The 23,882-nt window shown below is 26.8% G+C and overlaps 4 protein-coding genes across 4 annotated transcripts; 1 reads left to right on the top strand and 3 right to left on the bottom strand.

Annotated features, from left to right (window-relative positions):
* Positions 1–4,518: 4,518 nt before the first annotated feature.
* LOC114255453 lies at positions 4,519–10,253 on the bottom strand. The gene is made up of 3 exons (XM_028194128.2): positions 9,996–10,253; positions 5,393–5,512; positions 4,519–5,275 (listed from the first exon to the last, which is right to left on the bottom strand). The coding sequence occupies exons 1-3, from the start codon at positions 10,209–10,211 to the stop codon at positions 5,138–5,140; spliced, it is 474 nt and encodes a 157-aa protein (XP_028049929.1). The 5' UTR covers positions 10,212–10,253; the 3' UTR covers positions 4,519–5,137.
* Positions 5,608–8,282, top strand: LOC118648173. Its single transcript, XM_036294484.1, has 2 exons — positions 5,608–7,766; positions 8,131–8,282. The coding sequence occupies exons 1-2, from the start codon at positions 6,016–6,018 to the stop codon at positions 8,132–8,134; spliced, it is 1,755 nt and encodes a 584-aa protein (XP_036150377.1). The 5' UTR covers positions 5,608–6,015; the 3' UTR covers positions 8,135–8,282.
* Positions 10,254–10,367: 114 nt separating the features above from the next.
* On the bottom strand, positions 10,368–15,037 carry LOC105838264. Its single transcript, XM_036294486.1, has 9 exons — positions 14,201–15,037; positions 13,727–13,846; positions 13,475–13,592; positions 13,122–13,386; positions 12,915–13,034; positions 12,620–12,710; positions 12,305–12,447; positions 11,942–12,074; positions 10,368–11,867 (listed from the first exon to the last, which is right to left on the bottom strand). The coding sequence occupies exons 1-9, from the start codon at positions 14,420–14,422 to the stop codon at positions 11,817–11,819; spliced, it is 1,263 nt and encodes a 420-aa protein (XP_036150379.1). The 5' UTR covers positions 14,423–15,037; the 3' UTR covers positions 10,368–11,816.
* Positions 15,038–15,040: 3 nt separating this feature from the next.
* Positions 15,041–20,241, bottom strand: LOC105838262. The gene is made up of 9 exons (XM_012683693.3): positions 18,245–20,241; positions 17,130–17,249; positions 16,945–17,062; positions 16,607–16,871; positions 16,412–16,534; positions 16,096–16,186; positions 15,785–15,927; positions 15,553–15,685; positions 15,041–15,479 (listed from the first exon to the last, which is right to left on the bottom strand). The coding sequence occupies exons 1-9, from the start codon at positions 18,392–18,394 to the stop codon at positions 15,429–15,431; spliced, it is 1,194 nt and encodes a 397-aa protein (XP_012539147.1). The 5' UTR covers positions 18,395–20,241; the 3' UTR covers positions 15,041–15,428.
* Between the last annotated feature and the right edge of the window lie 3,641 nt (positions 20,242–23,882).

Here is a 23,882-nt window from a genome sequence, read left to right as displayed (position 1 = left end):
CAATTTAATTATTTATGTGCTATAAGTTTTTCTCGGTTTGACAAAATCCAAGGAATATTATGAGAATGTTCGTTAGTTTTCTATTTATTTCTGGCCAATTTTTGGTACATGTTGTGTTTTCAACTATTTAGGACAGAAAGTAATCGATCATAGCAGCAATGTTTTTTCATAGAAATGTAATACCAAAATCATTCATTATTAATTAATCACAAATATGATTAAAAAAACGTTTTTTATTATAGGTCTGTATTGTTTTTACTATTTACATCAGAAGTGAAGTAAAACAAACAGACTATCACGGAATTATTTAAGAATTAAAGAAAAATGAATTTACAACATAAGAGATTTCAGTCTTACTTTCTAATAACATATTTTAGATACAACGTGCAGTGGTACAATTGCCCGTTGTAAAGCGCAAAAGCTTATTGCTGCTTATATCAAAGGAGCATGCGACACTGCACATTTGTCATGACAGCTTGTTTATTATGTCTTTTGAAGGATTTGCCACGGTAAAATTTGACTAATAATAATTCTTTCGTTTTAGATTTAATAGAATTTTATTTCGCTTACAAGCACATCAATTTCATACTTTACAATGATTATGTCTTTTTTTTGATTATCTCAATAAAATTGAAGTTTAAAACTTTACGATACAATAGTCTAGCTACTCTATAGAAAATTTAATAATATGCAATTAACCTACTAAATTGTTTTCACATTAATATAAAATAAAACAGAACTACGTGTTAACTTACTTTAATTTTTCGCTTTTGGTTGTTTCTTTCCTTAGAATATAATAGAATTATTGTTTTCTATTATATTTTATTTACAGTAACATAATGAATATAAGTATTGTTTAAAAAAATGACTAACACGATCGCTTTTAGGAGATAAAGAAATAAAGAAATATTTGACTTTAAATGACTTTGATGATAAAATACGATATAAAGTACTTGCGTTGGAAAAAATAAAGAAAATTGTATATTATTATCGCTTTTCATTATGTCACTGGCGAAAATAAATATTTCATGTACAATTTAGTAAATTATTTCTTTCATTATTCTATATACTTAAAGAAGACAGTAACTATGCTATTTTTTTTTCGCAAAGTAACAACTTACTATATTATATAGTTCTCAACATTTTTGTAAAAAAGTATCATATAATACCTATAGATTAGTAAAACGTAAACTCTCCATGTAATTTCGACCAATAGTATTTCAAGTATCGTGCAGACATGGACTTTCGCTGGAATCGTTACTAGTAGAATAAATCGAATATTGTTTAATAGGCCTTGGGCTATGGCCATATTATACACAACGATGAAAACGTTTATTGCATATTTTTATTTCTCTTTCTTTTGATGTAATGTGTTTTTTTTCAGTTTGTTATTGTTCAAACAAATCTATTTAAACTTCTACAACTAGGTTTGCATTATTATTTTCATAACTTTTTTAAATTAATAATTTACTGTAAATTATTAATAATTTATTGAATATTGTATTAGTTTTATTATTATTTTGTGTTGGTAATATTTTTTAAATCAACTAGATGTCTGCTTGGCTTTATCTTATTATAAATTTTTTGTAAATTTTTTTTAACACCCCTAAACACTTTTAACGTAGTATTTTATCAAATACAAATATTAGACATAGTCCTGATAGAAATTCATGCAGTGTGACTGAACTTGGGCTACCTAGTATAATAATTTCTCTATAACACAAAAAATAATTTTCTTTTACTGTTAACTGAGTTCAGATATTAACAGCTTGCATATTATATAATACAATAACTGTGAGAAAACGTGACGTCTTGATTTGGAAGTTTTAAGAGTTTTTGCTATGTTAATTACTAGACACACACACACACACACACCCACACACACACACACACACACACACACACACAGAAACCAATAAAATTATCCAATGACAATCAAAATTGCACTAAATTTCTACCAGGGAGGTTTATAAGTAATTGTCATATGTTACACAAACTCTATATAATGGGTGAATCATCCATATAATTATAGTTATCAGCATTTATCACTAAGGAATATAGGTGTGGATCTTCTTTTAAATATTTTGTCCGTCATCGACCTACATATATTATACTTTTTTAATACTTTGCTACACTGTTTAAGGGAATAAAGTAAGTTTTATTAAAAAAGACATTTATATATAACTACGACTGATCGAATTGTATTACAATGGAGTATGTTTGAAACATTCGAAAGACCAAGAAATTATCAGTACCTTTTTCTAGATAAGGGAGCGTATAGAAAAAGTGCAGTACGATTGGGATTCCCTAAAAGGAACAAGAACTTAAAATTATACACAATTGCGCTAATGTCGGGAGATTCTATTCAATCATTGTGTTGGTGAGTAATTAGTTACAAAACAATTCTGAATGAGTGCGATCATGAACTAAAATTAAAATTAAAATTATAGAGATTAAAATGATATAGTATGGTATGATTGCAGTAACAGATATCACTACATATTTTCTTTTTGGTATTAATATTTTTTTCACCAAACATTCTTGATATTATAATGCCTTTAAACGATCGCGACAATCACTGGCATCTTTCATAGTGCGATTGATATTTTATTGCGGATAAATACGTCGAATTAATTAACATGTATTTGATCTTGACATCCTTCATCGGTATGACCATACATGATAACTATAATGTCACTTAATTTGACTCTTTTCGCTATTGAAAGTCATCTTATCCACATAGGGGGCAAGATGACGAAATTGACACGTCTTCTTAGAAAATCAAAATTTCTTAAATTTTAAATTTATTTAATAGTTTTAATTTTATGGTAGATACGAAGGGCTTTAGTAAAATCTAAAAAAATAGATCATTATTTTTACCCATCACAGAAATGAGGAAAAATCGATAAACCTTAGGGTCGTCATCTTACCCCCCTTTCCTCTACATATAGTATATATGACCGCTCAGTGACCGCGAATGTGTCGTCTCACTGCGGTACTATCTCGCATTTGCCGGTAATTAGCGGTAGGCCGGGTAAATCAGCTATTTTTTATAATAAATAATCGGTAACTGTTGCGAAAATCATAAAATGATAGAGAACTTTTTTTACTCAGTTTAGTCCGTTGTACTTCTATGTAAGCATTATGTCAAAAATTTTCTGACACCCTGTGTATATATATATATATATATATATATATATATATATATCATATAAACTATATAATATTAATAAATGTATATTAATAATTACTCACATTATACAGATTAACGGCCAGCGATAGCACTGCTAATGGCAATAGTACTGAATACGCCAATGTAAAGTATTTCTGTATAATTGCGATAAAACCTTAAATAGCAATAAATCTTAAATAAATTAAAGAAAGTACATAAATGATAGAATGCATACGAGTAATCGTTGTTAATTATATACGTTAATGATTTATATAACTTCTCGCATAAAATTTTATAACTAAAATAAATTTGAATATAAAATAAAGATTATAATGAAAGAGAGAGAATGTGTGTGTGTGTGTGTGTGTGTGTGTATTTATAAATATATATATATATATAAACAGTGTGATTAGCAGAGCGCAAATAGAGTTACAAATTTAAAATTGATTAATTACTCCATAATATACGAATGTTTTGACTCATTTTGAGTTATAGGGTATCAGAAAACACAAATATTGTGTGATTCTTTCTTGGTTTCATGTTGAGTTACTCCCAGATTGCAAAATCCGAAGTATACGTAGGCAGAGAGGAAAAAAGAAAGATATTCTTATATAATATGTAATCTAACATGGCGACTAACATGGTGAATTAAGAATAAAGTAACTCACTATAAGACTACGAAGAAAATATTAAAAATTTAAATAGGTGTTCGAGATCTATATGCAATCGATTCGCAAATTACAAGAAGTGATTGTTAATTTGTTTAGATACTGATCCGAAACACAAATGTTGATTCACAAAAGTTATCGCTTTAAAATGCTGTGATAAGAATACATAAGGGTGAAAGAATATGAAAGAATAAATAACTAAATATAAAATATGTGAGACGGATAAATATGAAGAATGTTCTGAACTTGGCAAACAAGAGCTTTGCATATTCAGAATCAGCACTTCATTAATTAAACTTTAAAACGATGTCAGACTGATTGCGGTCCAAAAGAGCAGGCTAAACTGCAGATCACTCTTTATGACTCTATCTGCGCTTTGCCGTTTGTAATTTTAACCGCGTTATTTACTCTCATCTTTTATTTTATACACGGAGAAATTTTTTTTTAATTACTATAAATAGTAAGCGCGCATCAAAGAAAAAATTTTGAAAATTTTTAATATGTTTTTTATCAAATTACAATAGTATTTACACTACTTATCGTATATTCTTTGAAATTTATCCTTATCTGTAGCTATCGTACTTAATAATTTTTATTGTAAAATTTTCTCTGTGTATTTAAACTTCAAAAGTCTTTGAATTTACTTATTATTAAAATAAATTAATTTTCAAAATAAATATTATAGAGAAATCGGGAGGAAAATATTATAGAAGGTTTGAATATAAATTTCAATAGATAATACAGTAAATTGTAATTATACATAATTACGAACTCGATTGCGTTTTTGTACATATTAAATCCGTTGATTATCCCTTGACATATTATCAAATTTCTTTGCATAGAAGATGCAATACCTGTTACCGTATCTTTGAGTAACGCTTGTTCTATGCGGTAACTAAAATTGATAACGTAATTGTAATATGTTGCTATTAAAATCAATTCATTCATTTCTTAAAGCATATAGCTTTATTTTACCTGGCTATTTCAAATAAACTACACGCATGTTGTGTGAATGATATATTAAGCGTTTCGGTTGCTATCACTGTAGTTATACTATACGTGGCGAAAAAACATATTATCAGTAAAAGTGGAAAAAAATATTTTTGTTGATCTATAAAACACTCTATAAGAACCGGAAGTTGTCGTAAATGAGTTTCATTTTTACTGATTGCAATATCCAAAAGATTATTTGATATTAATTGTATCAAAATGAAGCAAAATGTACATATATAGATGATCACTGTAATTGAATAATTTAAGTCTTAATCGCAGTAATCAAATCTATAGTATAAAAGAATTATTCAAGGTATTGCTTACATGTTGTTATCAATGTGATGTATCTTCCAAAATTCGCGTATTGTTTTAATATTTTAATTTCTTGCACGTTGCTTAATTTATTCCAATTATAAAGTATTTGTTCCATAAGGTCTTGTAACTGTGTTAAAAAATAGTTATTTATTTATCTTTTCTCGAAAAAAATGCTTTAAATAAAAATCTACTTTTCGTATAAATTTTTCTATAAGAGTATTTAGTTGACATCAAATATTCTTACCTTTCTTATACTTAAAGAGTAAGCATTATATTTTAACATATGAATTATCCATGGGATAGTGTACGTAAGAACACGTAGAATAAAATTCATATCACACTCTGTAGTGATGAAATTCGTTAGCTAAAAGTTAACCGTTTAAATTATTTCTATTTTTATATTACTATCATCGATAATTCTTTTGGTTAGAATACACTATTCATAATCTTATTAAATTACACCTAATATTTATGTAATAATTAAGGGGTTATATACACTTAGAAACTTTCAAAAAATCGATTTTTGGGTTTTTACATTTTCTTTAAGTATAACATCTTGAAAATATTCCCTGAAAGTTTCAAGTTAATCTGAATAAAATTGACGAAGTTATACGCGTTCAAAGGATGCTCCGTTCGACCGTTAGCAGGTATAGCGTAGCGCGGGATAGAGATCCTTTCACACGCGCACATGTACACTGTTCTTACTTGTGTGAATCTCTTCTAAAAACCTGTTTCTTTGTATTGTTATTTCCCCTTCTTCGTGTCCTTATGCTATAACCTTAGTATAACGGTTGGCATCGAGCTGTACGGTCGAACGTTCATATATAAAATCGTGCTTAAAACCGTATCTCCGTTTTGGAATTCACTATGGATAAATCTAAGGGTTCCAGAGAGTTACGAAAGACAGAAAATGTTCGAAAATCGAGAACAAAAAAAAGAAAACAATATTTTAATCCAAAAACTGTTGAGACCGACGAAAGTAGTTTTAGTACCTTTGCGAAAAAAATAAAGATTCAAGAAGATATTATTGTGCCACAAGATAATTCTATAGAATATAGAATTTTGAACTTTATCACTGTATTTGCTGCAATTTCAAATTTTGTTAAATGCAAAGTATGTAATGGTGATATTAAATTTCAAGCAGCAAATATGCGTGGACTTGGTTTTAATATTATAGTGATATGCGAAACGTGTGCGCCTCAATCAATTCCTTCGTGCCCTTATATTGGACGCTCATATGAAATAAACAGGCGTTTTATTTTTACTATGAGAGTGCTAGGACTTGGTCTAAAAAGTTGTCAAAAGTTTTGCGGACTAATGGACATGCCACATTTTATTTTTCAAACGTCTTATGACATTACTATAAATAATATACTCAACTGTGTTAAAGAAGTTTCCGATAAACTTTTTAAAAATGCTGTGAATGAAGAGAAAAAAGAAGCATGTAAAGAAAGAAACATAGAAGAAACGAACGAATTAACTGTATCAGGTGACGGGACTTGGAAAAAACGTGGTTTTACATCACTGTATGGAGTTTCATCGATTATCGGGTATTATAGTGGAAAAATACTTGATATTCTCGTAAAAAGTTCATATTGTAAAGCCTGCGAGTATTGGAACAATAAACAAGATACAGATGAATACGCAGAATGGTTTGAAACACATAGTAACAACTGTTTAGCAAATCACGAAGGATCATCTGGGAAGATGGAAGTTGACGCTATCGTTGAAATGTTTAAACGTTCACAGAATAAGTATGGTGTTAAATACATTAATTATATTGGTGATGGCGACTCGAAGACTTATAATGGTATTATAAAATCTAGTCCTTACGGTGATGATACTTCCATTATAAAGAAGGAATGTATAGGCCATGTACAAAAAAGAATGGGGCATCGATTACGTGAATGTAAAAAGAAAAATAAAAACCTCGGAGGAAAAAATAAACTGACTGGCAAAATGATCGATAAGTTAACAGTTTACTATGGTTTAGCGATACGACGAAATTGTGATTCAACAAATAAAATGAGAGATGCGATATGGGCCACATATTATCACTACAGTTCAACAGATGAACATCCGCAACACAGCAAATGCCCGACCGGAGTTGACTCGTGGTGCGCGTGGCAGTGCGCTTCCGCAAAGGGTGAACTTGCCTCTTTCAAACACGATTACAACGCTTTACCTAAAGATGTTTTGGATGCTATAGAACCAATATACAAGGATCTTAGTAAACAAGAATTACTAGAAAGATGCGTCGGCGGTTTTAATCAAAATAACAATGAAAGTTATAATCAACTAATATGGAAAATCAGTCCAAAAATTATACCTAGTGGATTAAAACCTATCGAACTTGCGGCATACACCTCTGCCTGCATATTTAATGAAGGTTCCAAAACATTATTGCAAATGTTTGAAGCCATGGGAGTTCACAGTGGCCCAAATGCGCATCAATATGTTATTACAGAAGATGCAAATCGAATGAGAATAGCAGACGACCGTGCGCTGCAGAGTACTCGAGAAGCAAGAATGCTTCGTCGCCAGCAGCAACTTGATATTTTGGAGGCTTCAACTTCGGGCGAAAACTTATTATATGGGCCTGGAATAGATGACTTTGTGTAAGTTAAAAAATTAATATTTTATTTAAGTGTATACTTGTCTTGAAACTTTAAATGCGTTTTTCTCAAAACCGTATTTTCAAAATCGGTGACCAAGATAACTCGAAAACTACTGCATCGATTTGTTTCAAATTTTACAGGCTTATTTTAGATATAAAAAACTAGTCCTTGAACGAAGGATTTTTTTTTCCGATGCGAAGTTTTTTTTTTATTGGCGAAAGAATGAGTGATTTTTTCATCGAAAATCGAACTTTAACTTTAAAGGTCCGCCATTTTGTTCCAAATCAATATTTTAAAAAATCCTTCGTTCAAGGACTAAATAATTTAATATATTAAATAAATATATTTGATTTTTTTATTTCAGATGATCCAAATCCGAACTACAGTGGTCACCGCAAAACCAATTTTTAAAACGGAGGTTGAGAAAAATAATAATATCTCTTTTATTTATTAATATTTTTTAATAAAAAAAATATGTAAAACTTTTAAAAATATATCCTTTTAAATGTACAAAAAGTTTTTGTTGTAAGTCTTACAGTTAAAAAAAAAAAAATTCCTAAAAATTACGTTTTTTTCGGCTTTCCAAGTGTATATAACCCCTTAATTTAATATTATTGGAATATTAAATTGCATCTGATTAATTTTTTTATCATTCCAATGTCGCCACTGTTGTTACTTAACATTCCGTTCTTAATTTAACTAAATAGAGTTAAATTTAACTCAAGAAATGTTAGGTTTGTGTATAAGTTTGTATGAAATTTATGCATTAATAACCTGAAAAATTGCACATGTGTTTTTTCTTTCGCGATGTGCGTGACTCATACAGCATCTGTTTAACGCGCTAAGGCTTATGAGTTTCGTTTATTCAGTCGTTGTTTCATACGTTTACACATTTTTATAGATCCTGATAAAATTCACTTTCTGTGTATGTTTTTTTCTTTTACCAAAAGAGACAGCAACTAAAGCCAAAAAAATTTTTTCCGACACATATGATGAGGAAGTATCAAATAGTAAATAAAAAATAATATACTGAAAAATCCGTTTAGTTAAATCAACTAAACTCTTGTTTGGATGTGGGCAAACAAATACATTGGACGCAACAAAACAATGTAGTTGTTCGCCTATATTTAAACAAAAATTTAGTTGATTCAACAACATGGGTTTGTTAGTATAATATTACAAAATATTTCAACTACATTCTTTTGTTGCGTCAACCAATTTATCCACATCCAAACAAGAGTTTAGTTGATTCAACCATATAGGTTTCTCAGTGTATAGATTTTGTTAGTAATTTTAATTCTAACGATTAACTGAAATTGTTCAAAGAAAACCAACGACGAAAACCAGCTGCAAGTTCTGCTTGACGATAAACTGAGCTGTGATGATGCAACTCATTTTGGTGCAACGTACTTTAATTTGTTAAAAAATTTAATAAACTTGCGCATACCTAATATTAAATTAAATACTTTCTTTGAAAGAAATCAATTTAATCACAGAGATAAATTAATTAAATGTAATGTTTTCTTAATTACATGATGTTTTGTATTAAAATAATAAAATAAATAAAGTTAAAAATAACAAAATATTATTTAACTTAAGGAATTAATTTAAATTTTTATGTTTTGTAGACTTTTAATATAAAAACAACTTATTTTTTTAGTTATTCCTAGATATTCACAAATAAAAGATTTTAGTTTAAATATTATTAGATTTATTACAATTTTTCGATTAAAAAAACCGAATATAAAAAAAGTATTATACACTAATGTCTTATACTAATATACTTTGTTTGTTTCGTTTAGTTTTGATATTAAAGAATATATACATATACAAAAAAATTGAGAAAAAAAAATTTTGACGTATTTAAAGTACTACAGTATAAATATTCATATATAATACAACGTATGTAATAGTAACAAATTATTAACATATAATTAAAAATAAATTTTTAAAATGACCACAAATAGATACTTAATAATAAAATTCGATGAATTTTATATAACCATTTAGCGGACAATTTTGTAATTTTGATGCACATAATTTAACGTTTGTAAAAAAGAAATATTTTTAATGAAAGTAGTTATTTAGTGTTTTCATAAGATGATATTCATAAGGTGATATTCATAAGATTTTAATTTTTATTAACTTTTATTAAATTCTTTTATTAATTTTATATTAAATAATATACAAAAAAATTAATAAAAAACGTAAAATAATACAAGAAATTACCTGGAATACTAGCCCCAATATAAACATTATGGTTATAGATATTATTAAAGTATTTCTGTAAATAGATTTTTGAAGTGGCCATAAGCCAGTACATAGTAACAAAATTCGATTAATTCTATAGTATTCATTTACTGAACAATTTTGCCATCTCGATGTAAATGTTACAAAGCGTTTGTGTTGTGTTTCTTTCTGCAAGCTGCTTTGTAGGTTCGACATATTTTGATTGCAGTTCTAATTCGTTACTTATAAGTATTTAAATAAATATTAAACTAATGCAAAAAATTAGAGCTATAATTTATTGCAATCATGCAAATTATAATTTTGATGCGTTCGTATCTATAACCTCCAGGCGAACATTATTGTGTGATTATCTTTTTTTTCCTACGTTAATTTTCCTGCGTTTTCTCTTTTCGATCGGCGCAAGCGCAATTGAGAAGTCGCTTTCCGACGTATCTTCATTTCTATTCGAGACGCGAAATGTTACAGTGTTTTCTTTGTAGAGCGTATGGAAGTAATGTATGCTAATATTAATTAAGACTAATTAGAAAGATTGTTATACGATAATTATTAAAAAATATAATCTAAAAATTATATTCAGTATAGTAAAAATTTATTATGGATTACATCAAAACTCTAATTTAGTAAGCTGTCTTAACTATGATGCAATGCGTTGTATTATAATATAAGTAGCCTTAAAATTCTTTATCCTCTTTTAAAATTGGTATGTTATTTTTGTAAAAATTTCTTTTTCGCGATGCTATAAATTTTGTTGTATTCACATTTAAGTTAGTACATATATACCTAGATCTTTATAGTTGCTGAAAACAATACAGCAAAAATTCTAAAATAGTTAAAAATAGTTAATCTATAGCCAATCAAAATGTTAAATTTTGTTTTAGTAAAAACGTTATTCTTGATTTTGAAGTTTTTAGTAGATTTTATGTAGAAAAAAGATAGGAATATGTAAGTTATGAGTTTTTATACTTTTTAAATTATAAAATTAGATTATGTTTTTTATCAATATTAATAAAGTAAAATGTTCCATTTCTGACAAATAAAGCAGTGCCACTTTATTTCTCGGAAATTAAAAAAACTTATGTTGATGACTTTTCTATAATAATAATAATTGTTATTTCAGAAATATCTGAAAAAAACATACACGATGAATAAAGAAAACATAACTTATTTCTTTCAAAATTATTTTGTAAGTAAATTTTACTTATTAAATCAGAAATTATGGTTTTCAAAAATAAAAGGGATAATGAGTTCAAATTAAAGATGAAATCAACGAGAAAAATATAATGTTGAAATTACATGAAAAGAATCTCATTTAAGAATATTTATATCATTTAGATATATATATTCTGTTTTCAATTTAATAGTTAAATCCTCTTATCTAAAGATTAAATAATATAAGAATCTAAAAAAACGTAGATTTTGAAGTTTAAGAATCATAATAATGATGATATTATTGTATAATAATGGTTCGCTCTTTTTCATTTTTTGACGCAAGTTTTTGCGTTTATGTTGTGCCGTCAGAATCATTTTCTTGTAAAAATAAAAAACTTTTTCTTATGTCACTCTGAATATAATGGAAAACGAGACGGTAATAGTATTCTAATTGAAACAGTAGAACAAAAATTAAAAAGTTAAGTAATATTTAATAATAGAACATATTCCTACATTTATTTTATATGCAACAATACATTTTATACTAATTGCATCTGTAGCATTATATTTTTATTTGAAGCGTATACTACAAGAATGCTGTAACTACTTGCATCGGAGGTTCAAGCTTCGATTTCTATCTTATGTCGATAATCAGAAGAGGGAAAGAATCATCGCAAAGTATGAAATTGACATACTTGTAAGCTAAAATATGAATTCTATTAAAATAAATTTGAAGTAAAAATATTTGATAAGAATTATTAGTATCAAAATTTTACTGTGGCAAATCCTTCGAACGACGGAATAAACAAACCACCAATAACGATGGTGCAATGTCGCATGCCCCTTTGCATTACAAGCAGCAATAACTTCTGCGCTCGCAATGGAGCTGTATACCATTGCACATTATATCTAAAAAATCTTGCTATTATAAAATCATAATTAAAACTGATAAAGTGTGTGTTGGAAATTTATATTTAACAAATTAATTACACATAATTTTAACCCGCTTGTTTTATTAGCACTTAATGATCTCAAATAGAAATAAAACATACATATAATAAACAAGAAAAATATTTTAATTTCTAACTTTACAAATTATGTGCATGTAATTAAGGTTTAATAATATGTATGTTACTTACGTTTTGTAAAAAATATCGCTGCTATGATCGATTATTTTCTGTCCTAAATAGTTACCAAATAACATGTATCCAAAATGGCCAATAATGAATATAAAACTAACAATCATCTCATAATAGTCTTTAGAGTCTATTAATCGAGAAAACTGCAGCATATAAATTATTAGTTTGTTTCCGTAGAACAAAATAATAAAATTAATTTATATTTATAGGTACAATGCTAATAAACTGTATCAATTACTGATTGGTTAATAGCTATTGGTAAAATCAATGCGCGCGCGCGCAATATTAATAAGTAAAAATAAAATAATTACTCACGCGGTAAAGGTTAATGCTCAGCGACAGTACCCCTAAGGGTAATAGTAATGAATATGTTCGTTTAATATTTATCTTCAATAAGTCCATAAATCTTAAATAACAATAAATCTTAAATATGCGTATAGAAAGAGTATATAGGTTACATAAATGATTATAAATGATAACTATTAATTATTATATTGATATGTTTTATATGTGATAATTTACAATATTCTTATGTTATATAAATTTGTTGGAAAGTGAAAATCCCACTGTCTAATATAAAAAATTTCACATATTAATAACATTTACGAACTCGGTTGCTCTTCTATACATATTAAATCCATTGATTATTTCTTGATATATCATTGAATTTCTTTTGGTCGGTGCAATACTTTGTATAATATCTGGGTGTAATGCTTGTTCTATGCGGTAGCTAAAATTATTAATTTAATTATTATAACATCTTTATAAAATGCTTAAAATCAATTGATTTATTTTTTTAAAACTTTTTGAATTTTACCTAGCTATTTCAAACAATCCACAAACATGTTGTGTATATAACATATTAATCGTTTCAGCAGCTAGTACTGTGGTTAGACCACATATGACAACAACACATAATTGCAACAAAATTGGAAAAAAATATTTCTGTTGATCTATGAAACATTCAATTAGGATTGGAAATTGTCGTAAATGAGATTCATTTTTACTGGACATGATGTCTATTAGAATATTTGATAGAAACTGTACCAGAATGAAGCAAGAAATACATGTATACATAAACACTGTAATCAAATGATTACAAATTCGAATCTAATCAAATCAAAGTAATCGAAGCTAGATTACAAAAGATTTATACAAGATATTGCTTACATGTTAGAACTAATGTAATAAATCTTCCGAAAGCTGAATATTCTTTTATTATTTCAATTTCTTGTATGTTGTTTAATTCATTCCAATCACAACACACTCGTTCCATAAGATCTCGCATCTGTGTTCATAAGGTAATCGTTATTTAGTTTCTTTCCGAACATATTCTAAATAATATTTAATAATAAAAATCACACTTATTTTTCTCATAAGATTTACTTAAAAGTATTCGCATTTGATATTGTATGTTCTTACTTGTTTCATATTTAAACAGAGTGCATTATATTTTAATGTATAGCCTAGCCATGGAATGGTGTAGGTGAGGATATGTAGTAAAATATCTGTACTGTACTCTGTTGTGACAAAAGTCATTAGCTAAAAATGATATTTTCTATTCAAATTATTTTTTACTTTCATGATATCAATTATTAATATTTTTTACCAAAATAGATTTGAAAAGATTATTTAAAATATATATAAATGTAAATAAAAAAGTTTTAATCAAATATTAACAAGTTTATTGCAATTTATAATTTATTATGTTTTGTTACAATTCAAAATTTATAACAAAAAATATTTTTTAATAAAAATAATTACGCATTAATGTTTTTTAACTTTATATATAAGATTTTTATTTTTATTAAGTAAAGTTTGTTTTATTAATTTTTATATTAAATATTGTACAAAGAAAATTAATAAAATGTAAAATAAAAAAAGAAATTAGCATACCTGGGCTATTACGCCAGATGTAAGCATTATGGTCATAAATGGTATTATGATATATTTGGAACTAGACTTTTGATACGGCCATAAGCCAACACATAGTAACAGAATTCGGTTCATCGTATAGTATCTATTCATCGAGCAATTTTGCCATTTTGGTATGAATGTTATAACGCGTTTGTGTCGAATTTCTTTCCACGAGTTACCACTCAAATTTAGTACGCGCATGTTTGATTATAGATTATAATACTATTTCTGCGTATGTAAAATAATGTGCTATTTTTTTTATAAAATTACAATAGTTTACTATAGCCATGCGAATGATAGTTTTTACATATATTTAGCTACTGTCCGTATCAATAAGTCATAGGTAAACGGTATTATTTGCGTAATAAAACAATTTTTTTTGTGTATGTGTTTCATATTTCTCTTTTACATTCGATCGGCGCAAGCGCAATTGCAACGTCGCTTTTGCACGTTTCCGACGCTTCTTCATTTCTGTTCGAGACGCGGGACATAACAGTACTTTCTTTGCTACGTGCCTACAGAAATAATATGTGCTATATAATAACATCATTCGAGACTAACTAAAAACATGGTTATGCAAATATTGTTGGAAATTGTGATCTGTAATAAAATTTATTTGGCGAAGATTACATCATAAATACTGTAAATGTCATTTTGTATTACATTAAAACTCTAAGTTAGTGAGCTGTCATAATTACAATTTATTAGTTGCATTATAACGTAATTACATTTAAAATTGTATTACACAAAGAATCTATGTTTATATATAGCTTTGTTCCTCTATTAAATTAATTTATTAAGATTAAATTGTGCCGGAACATAAATATTCTTTTTACTAATCTAATTATCAGAAATGATAATAATATTATCATATAATAATAGATTGTTTTAATAAAAAAAGTGATAACATATATTTCTATTACTTAAGAAATACGACTCGATTGTTGCATATCTTCTTGACTAATGTCGCACTAATCCTTATTTCATTTTTTACATTGTGCATGATTCTATAAAAAAATGTATATATCGTATATTCCGTAAAATTTCACATTTATTTTTAATAAACTAAACGATAACAAATATAATTTTATAAATAGCTTTTATATTTTATTATATTAGCATTTACAACAAGATATATTAAAATTATTGCATTGTGACGATCTATATATGCGTGTTCAACTATAATGATAAATTTTATATTATAAACTTATTGGATAGAATAAATTACCATAAAATATGAAAGTGACATGCTTGTAAGCTGAAATAAAAAATTTCTTGACAAACAGGCAAAAATATTCAATAATAGATTATTATTAATGCTTCAATTTTACCGTGGCAAATCCTTCTAAAGATGGAATAAATAAGCCGCCAATCGTAATCGTGCAATATCGCATGCTTCTCTGCATTACAAGCAGCAATAACTTTTGAGCTTTTAATGGAGCCATGTACCATTGTACGTTGTATCTATGCAATGTATTAAAGGAAGATTATAATTGAAAGTTTCAATGTTGACACAAATTTTTTATTCTTTAGCATTATAATAACTATCTAATTAGCTCTCACGTTTTGTGAAAAATATCGCCGCTATGATCGATCACCTTCTGTCCCAAATAGTTACAGAAAAACAGATACCCAAATTGACCCATTACAAACAAAAGAGTTGTTACTGTCTCCTGATGTTCTTTAGTTGTTATCTGTCGAGAAAGCTACGATCACACAGCAAATGATCAGTTTGCTTTGTAAGGAATGCAGATTTTGCATCTAGAGATGCGATATTATATGCAGGTATCGCGTTTACAATATTTAATTAAAATATGTTAATTCAGCGTCACTATTATTAGTATCAATAAAAATATATATCAATAGTTACTTACGCGATAGAGATTGATGCTTAGCGATAGTACCGTCAATGGTAGTGCAGTGAAAAACACCCACTTAAAATTTTCTTTCGACATTTCAATAAACCTTAAACATTAATTACGTGCGTAGGATACATGTACAAATAATTATTGTCAATAATTACGTATAATTATTGGCAATAGTCATTTGCGATTTATATAATTCCTTGCACATGAAATTTTATATTTTATATCGATGCAAAATTATTAGAGAAATTAATAGTTTGAACAAAAATCATGCTACAGAATAAAAGAAATTTTCTTGTTTAAATTAATAAGAATTACGGATTACTCGATTGCTTTTCTGTGTATATCGACTGCGCTGATTATTCCCTGATATATTATCGAGTTTTTTTCAGCAACAGATATGACATCTTGTACCATACCTCTATGCAATGTTTGTTCTATGCGACAACTAAAAAGTAATTTGTATGTTTAATGTTGTCAAAATTATAATAATTCACTCGCTTCTTAAAACATTATTTACTTGGCTACTTCGAATAATCCGCAAGCATGTTGCGTATATAACATAAAAAGTGTCTCGACGGCTATCAGCACAGTTAGACTGCATAAAACGACAAAGAACAGATACAATAAAAGCGGAGTGAAATACTTTTGCTGATCTACAAAACATTCGATCTCGGCCGGAAATTGTCGCAGACGAGATTCGTTCACAGCCTTTGTGATGTCCAGAACAAAATTTGACAGAAGCTGTATCAAAATGAAGCTAAATGTACTCAAATAGATGGATACTGCAACAGTTAAATCAATTCTGAATTGCTATTAAATCCAGCAAGTTGAAAAATTATTCAATATATTGCTTACATGTCGTAACCAATGTGATGAGTCTTCCAATAGCTGAATATTTTTTTATTATCTCAAGTTCACGCGCGTTGTTTATTTCATTCCAGTCGATATGCACTCGTTCTATAAGGCTTTGCATCTACATTCATAATAATTATTTTACGTTTTTTAATATTCTAAATAAATTTAATATTGAATGTATTTACCTTTTTCGTATTTAAGCAAAGAATATTATATCTCAATAGATAAGTTAGCCATGGCATACTATATGCGAGGATCTTCAGAAGAAGATCCATACTGTATTCTCTTGTGACGAAGGTTGTAAACTGAAAGTAATATTTTCTTCCAAGTTATTTTGACTTTTCATTAATTTTGTCAATATTAAGCGGTCATTATCTACGGTAAAATTTCAAAAAATTTTTCATTTTTTTCAATTTTTCGAAAGTACATGTATTCAAGAATTTACTGTATAATTTTGATGAAGAAATTCGAATTATTTCGATGTGTTACAGCTAATTTGTAATAGCGCTCGAAACGCTCACTCTGCTCAAATTGCACACCAACGGCTCTAAGTCATTCTACACTCTCTGCGCGACAAAAAAATTTAATAACTATAAATACCTAATCGATTTTAATTTTTGGGAGCTTATTCTACACATCTATAGCTATTGTCTTTACCAAAATTATGTCAAAATATTGATTCTATTATATTTTTTACATAACAAAAAGAAATATGTTTCTTCTCACTTTTTTCGGAACAATACTACTTTTTATTTTTTAATAAAAATTATTAATTATGGTAGGAACGATAGCAACACTCATACAAATTAATAATTTATTGAGAAATCAATCCCGTAGTGGATACATTTGGTTTTTAAGACACCATATAAAAACATTGAAAAACAATAAATAACAATACTTTAAAATTATTTAATATTATTTAGATTGTAGTTTAATAAATACAAAAAAGAGAATTATTTAAATATATATACATAGTATATTCACTAAGAAACAATTTCTAAAAAAAACCTCAATTTTTGAATCATTACAGTAGAATGACCTCTTAATATAATTTTGGCTAGTAACTTTGCAATGGTTTTGTAGAAGTTAATCAATATACAATAATTATGTTCAAGATATATAATAATTTTAAGCGTCACTGAATTCGTTAAAACTTTATGTTATTTTAATTTTTTTACAGCTAATTTATTAAAATTAATACATTTATAAAAATTAATTTTTTTAACTTTTATATCAAACAACAATATTTTGAAGATAATTTTGATTAATTGCAAAAGTAAGATTTATAAAACTGTTATACCTGAAATACTACTCCTGATATAAGTATTATGGTCATCATCGTTATTAGAACACATCTGAAACCAAAACTTTGATATGGCCATAGGCCAATACATAACAATAAATTTCGATTAATAGTGTAATAAGTATCTGCTGTGTTACTATCAGTCATCTCGGTGCAAGTGCCGTGACGCGATATGTGTAAAATTTTTTTCTTCTTTTATCTGCTAACATGTTCTATTATAATTTCATAATTTTTGTACATTTTTTCGCTTACAAATATCATACAGATATTACACTAATGTCGAAATTACGAAATTTTGCGGATATTAAAATTGTGTTGAATAACTAAGTTCAAATTGCAATTTTAACTTATACCTGACTAAAATGTCTATTATTAAAAACAAATACATTATTACTTGCAAAGTATGTATGTGTCGTGTAATTGGTTATTCGTTTTCTATTATCGTCATCTCTTATATTCGATCGACGCAAGCGCAATTGTAATGTCGTTTTCACATATTTTCAATGTCCCTTCAGTCTTATATGAGATGTAAAACGATGCGGACTTTCTTTCGATGTGTATATAACAATATCAATATGTAGACATATAAGATTAAAGGTTATTATTAAAATTACTATTTTATTTTATTATATTATACATAAACTTTTGATATATTTGATAATGCTTACCGAAGTAAAAAATTCAAGTGATTCAAGTGATGCCAATTCGGCAAATACACTATATAGTGTAAATTTACAACTTTTCAGGCTTCTTTGTATTATAATTTGTATTATAATACTATTGTATTATAAATTGTAGCAGTTTTTGTAATGGAATAGGGACGGAATACCAAGGTAACTTACATCTAATAATGATATTATGATCATTAGCTTTTGGCCTGTTCTTTTTTGTTGCACTGCTACATTGATGTAATAAGTTAGAGTAAAACATTTATACAATGTATCTCACTCTAACTTATTGCAGATATTGAGAATAGGCCTTTTTGTCATCAAAATAAGCGTGATTATTTACGCGTTTCTTTCTCATCATTGAGTAATGACGTCACTATATGAGTATAAAATACTCACATTATTGATTGTGAGTGATTTAGTATCATTTTAATATAAATGCAAAGCCAATTAATGTTAGCGCAATACTTACGCGAAACATGTTGAGACTTAGAGAAAGTACATCCAATATAAGTAACAAGAAATAAGACATTTCAAAGCAGAAATGAAAAGAATCAAAAAACATTCCACAAAAATAATATTTTAATATTAATAAAAGTACCAATTGAATAAATAATCATCCTCCGTATGACAAACACAAATAATTTTTTATTTAATTAAAATTGAATAGAAGAAAAATTTGGCATTAGAAGCAAGGTTTATTATTATCATGGAACATAATTTTAATATAATTTTTATTAAGGTATGTAGCATATATTGTTATTCAGCTTTGTGTGTCATTATTAGCTTATTAATTTTTTTACAGATTATAAATTGTTAAATAATCAAATTTTTAAGTTAATAATATTTGTACACACAGGTATTTTTTTATCTCTAGAACAAAACAATAAATTTATAATTTTTTATCTTTTTCATACCATAAAAAAATAAACAGCAATATTTTAATCCAATACATTTGTTATAAATTAAAAAAAAATATTAACACAATTAATGCCATAGCATTTGTTAAACAGAATTTGTAAATTAACAACAAGTTTTATACATTTTTAAATTAAGACATTTAATCAAATGTTTATTAAAAATATATTTTTTAAATTATAACATATTAAAATTTGTGTAATGTTATATTTCCCCCAAAAATTATAAAATTGGTGTCTTTGTAATTGAAATCACATACGCACATTACATGGAACATAAGAGTGTAAAAAAAGAAAGCAATAAACTCAAGGCCTAAAACAAAAAAAAAAATTATTTATGGAGTTAATTGATATAATGATTATTATGTTTATATAATATTTTTCTTAATTTCTTACCGTAGCCAGACCTTCCAAAACAGGGACTGAACAAACCAGCAGCATCAACTTTGTAAACTCTTTGTACCTTTTCTATTAGAAAGAATATCAATTTCTGTATTTTTAATGGAGCATTATACCATTTCGTATTACAGCTATATTACAAAAATTAATTAATAGTAAACTATAAATATATCTTCATTTTAATTATATGCGGATCTTCTGATCAGTTCAATTCAATTTATGATACATAAAATATATGTATTATTATGTTATATAAATATACTACATACATCATGTGATAGACATGTTCGTCACAATTTATAAATTCTTGTCCAACAAAGTTACCATCTAATTAAAAATAGAAAAACGAAAATTATGTAACAGACTAATTTAATAGTTTTCCATTTTTTCCTGTTGCATTGTGAGTATGCGAAATAGCTGTAAGTAAAATCGATGATTCGTAACAATTAAAATTAATCTTATAAATAGCAAAATTTCATATGTAACAGTATATTACAACGAAAAAAACTTATAGTTGCTGTACATAGACCGGCTGTAATCATAAACAAATATGATAGTCCAAAGCTAGCCTTTAATAAATCTGAAAACCTAACAAAAAATTTCTTTATCATTAAATTGCTTAAAATTATAATATATCCTTTATTCTATTTCGGGGCTGTTATAAATAATCTAGTTCATATAAAAGATATTTTTTAAAATTAGCAGAGATACTGACTCAAGCGCTCTTCTATGGGGTATCCACTGCAGCGATTATTTTATCATGGAATAATAATATAGCTTTTCCGCTGTGGATAGTTTGTGAAATGGTCTACACTTAGCATATGTTTCATGCGGTAACTGTAAAATTCTGTATGTCATAAAAAATATATAACATATGGCATACATTAATTTAAAACCATAATAAAATTACAACATATAATTCTTGCATTATTTTAACAGTACTAATCTCACATATAAATACACACACACATTTTTTAATATAGTATGTTCTTATATTATTGGCGTAAATAGCGCGGAACTCATACATTTTTTATATATACAAAATTAATAATACATATTCGAATCCTTATATTATTATTTTCTACTTCCTAATTTTCAAGTTTTTTAATGCTCTATTATATTGGCTTATCAATTCATATTTGGTGTCATTACATACGTAAAGTAGAAAAAAAAATATAAAAATAGAAATGGTAATTAATGGAGAAGAGAATAAATGGTACCAAAATCCAAGTGAAATACATAAAGTCTAATAAATTCTATAAATAGTATAAATTAAAAGGTAATTTATCATTTGGCTAAAATAACTGATTGCTAGAAAACAATTTTCTAAGCATAAAAAATATACCAATAAATTTTGAAAGAGATAAAAGAAATAAAAAGAAACAATAATAAAAACAATAATAAAAAGATATGTTACAGAAATCTTTTTTATTTACGATTGTACCTGGTAATTTTAAACATTCCGAAAGCGTGTAACGCATTTACCAATGAAAAATGTTTCAGCAGCTATTCCAGTAATTCCACTAATAAGCACTCCCACAGCATCATGTATTATTACAAAATAAAAATATTTTTGTTGCTTAACAAAATAATGTGCCTGATAAAGAAGTAAACGCGGCGCGAGACTCATTTAAAGGCTTCACGATGTCAAGTATATTCGGTATGTATTGTATTATAGTAAAACCGAAACATCCAAAACAGACGCATACTAAAATTTTTAAATTTTATAAATTCATATAGTCAAAGAAAATAATAGTTGATTGACGTTCAAATTAATATGAGAAGATAAAAAAACAAAAACTTTAATAAAGAATGCGTAGTTGCATTAACTTTGAAAATCAAGTAAACCTTAGAAAAATAAAAATCTTTCACATATTGATTTCTAAAAAGCATTACATTAATTTAATTATATCAAAATTTAAGAAATTTACAAAAGACGGAAAAATTGACTATGTTATAATATTTTAAACCTGCGTTCCGTATAACACTTGAAAAGTTTATAATTTTTGTATAATTAGATACTAAATTAAATTCGCACAAAGTAATTAAAAATTTAATTAGTGCATACTTCCTATAGCTATCGTAAATTGTCTTCCAATGGTAGCGTATTTGTGCATTATGGCAGTCTCTTGATCATTTACAATAACTCTCCAGTTACTTTGAACATGGTTCCGTAATTGTTTTATCTATTACACAATTTAAGTAGAGACAGAATAAACATACTTATACGTTATACACATATATGAATTTGTTTATATTATTGTTTTTATATACTAATACACACGCGATATTTTCTGCAGTTTTAATTTGTAGAAATAAGTTTAGATTAAAATATTGATACACTTACATTTCCCATAACAGCAGAAAAAGTAATATATTTAATGAACCACATTAAAACGAGGAATATAACAGCTAATACTTCCAGAAGAAGATCAAAAGTGCATTCCGGAAGAAATAATTTCATAAACTGTAAGCAATACTTATTGATATATAAATATTTTAACTATAGAATAACAAATTGATTTTGTATATCTGAAAAAAAATTATTTTAAAAAACCCATGTACACACAAAATACGTTAAATTTAAACTATTTAAATTATATATTAAGTATTTGTATTATGTGTTACATATTTATTTTATGTTATTCAAAATGTATTATTAAACTTTAAATTGTGTTAGTAAGGATCTCAGATATTGCAAATTCTTGTATATGGAAATGCAGAAAGTAAAAATGATTCTATCTTTAGGTTGGTTTAGCATAATGAATCTGATAAATATGCATTTTCAATATGAAGGAAAAATATGCGTCCTAATATAGTTATGCTATGAGAGATTTGAGTGATTTAAAAATCACTTTACAATTATGTTAACATTTTGGATTGTTTATTAGATAAGAATGTGTAACAACATTTAGAGTATATCAAATCGTGTACGCTTGCGATGCGTGCATATGTTTTTTTAAAATAATTTTTTTTTTAAATGGACAAATATTCTTATGTAACAAACTATGTTAATTACGCGCGCGAAAACGCCAAGCACGATTTGTAATAATATGTAATTTAATAAGATACCTGTACTCAATATGGCCCACTATGCTTTGGGTATTTTTCTAATTTTGTGATGTACGAAATTGAAAAATAAGGGTCAGATTAAAAATAAGTATTTCTGAAATCAAAAAATATATAAAATATTTTCAATTATTTATACAGTAAAGATTTAAAAAGAAGGCATTTGGACTGTGTTGGATTATATTTGTACTCAATATGGTCTTGTTATATATTTTCCTCTTTTTCACAAGATTTTTGAAAAAATGCGACATAAAAAATCAACATGTTAATTAAGCACTTATTAATATACTTATAAAAAAAATTACACGTACAACTATAAAAATATAAAACTGTGTTTATTACTACGAGTCGTAGTAACTTTTACCTGTCAAAAAGCTCCTCCAACTGACTGGAAAGTAGACAAAAAATACTAATCAAAAGTTTAACACTAAATAAAGAAACAGAATCTTAACTTTTATATAATAATAAGATATATTGCGTTTTCAATAATGTTCCTGGCCATAATAGTTTCACCATGCAAAGAGTTTTCTTTTTTTTTTTTAAAATATAAATAAGATGTTTCAATAAAAATATAAAATAAAT

This window comes from Monomorium pharaonis, unplaced genomic scaffold (genome assembly GCF_013373865.1).
Source record: "Monomorium pharaonis isolate MP-MQ-018 unplaced genomic scaffold, ASM1337386v2 scaffold_262, whole genome shotgun sequence".
Classification (NCBI taxonomy): domain Eukaryota; kingdom Metazoa; phylum Arthropoda; class Insecta; order Hymenoptera; family Formicidae; genus Monomorium; species Monomorium pharaonis.
This window is presented reverse-complemented; position numbering and strand designations above follow the sequence as displayed.

What these genes read in the sequence shown, in the direction of transcription:
- LOC118648173 (XM_036294484.1), top strand. Translation starts at nt 6,016, where the DNA reads ATGGATAAATCTAAGGGTTCCAGAGAGTTACGAAAGACAGAAAATGTT.
- LOC114255453 (XM_028194128.2), bottom strand. Translation starts at nt 10,211, where the DNA reads ATGTCGAACCTACAAAGCAGCTTGCAGAAAGAAACACAACACAAACGC. An exon ending in TATTGGGGCTAGTATTCCAG is followed by an intron (nt 5,513 to 9,995) that starts GTAATTTCTTGT and finishes GTTAACTTTTAG; the next exon opens with CTAACGAATTTCATCACTAC. An exon ending in ACTCTTTAAGTATAAGAAAG is followed by an intron (nt 5,276 to 5,392) that starts GTAAGAATATTT and finishes TTTTTAACACAG; the next exon opens with TTACAAGACCTTATGGAACA.
- LOC105838262 (XM_012683693.3), bottom strand. Translation starts at nt 18,394, where the DNA reads ATGACTGATAGTAACACAGCAGATACTTATTACACTATTAATCGAAAT. An exon ending in GGATTATTCGAAGTAGCCAA is followed by an intron (nt 16,535 to 16,606) that starts GTAAATAATGTT and finishes ATTACTTTTTAG; the next exon opens with TTGTCGCATAGAACAAACAT. An exon ending in TAAGCATCAATCTCTATCGC is followed by an intron (nt 15,928 to 16,095) that starts GTAAGTAACTAT and finishes GTGTGATCGTAG; the next exon opens with CTTTCTCGACAGATAACAAC.
- LOC105838264 (XM_036294486.1), bottom strand. Translation starts at nt 14,422, where the DNA reads ATGCGCGTACTAAATTTGAGTGGTAACTCGTGGAAAGAAATTCGACAC. An exon ending in GGATTGTTTGAAATAGCTAG is followed by an intron (nt 13,035 to 13,121) that starts GTAAAATTCAAA and finishes TAATAATTTTAG; the next exon opens with CTACCGCATAGAACAAGCAT. An exon ending in CGTTCGAAGGATTTGCCACA is followed by an intron (nt 11,868 to 11,941) that starts GTAAAATTTTGA and finishes TTCATATTTTAG; the next exon opens with CTTACAAGTATGTCAATTTC.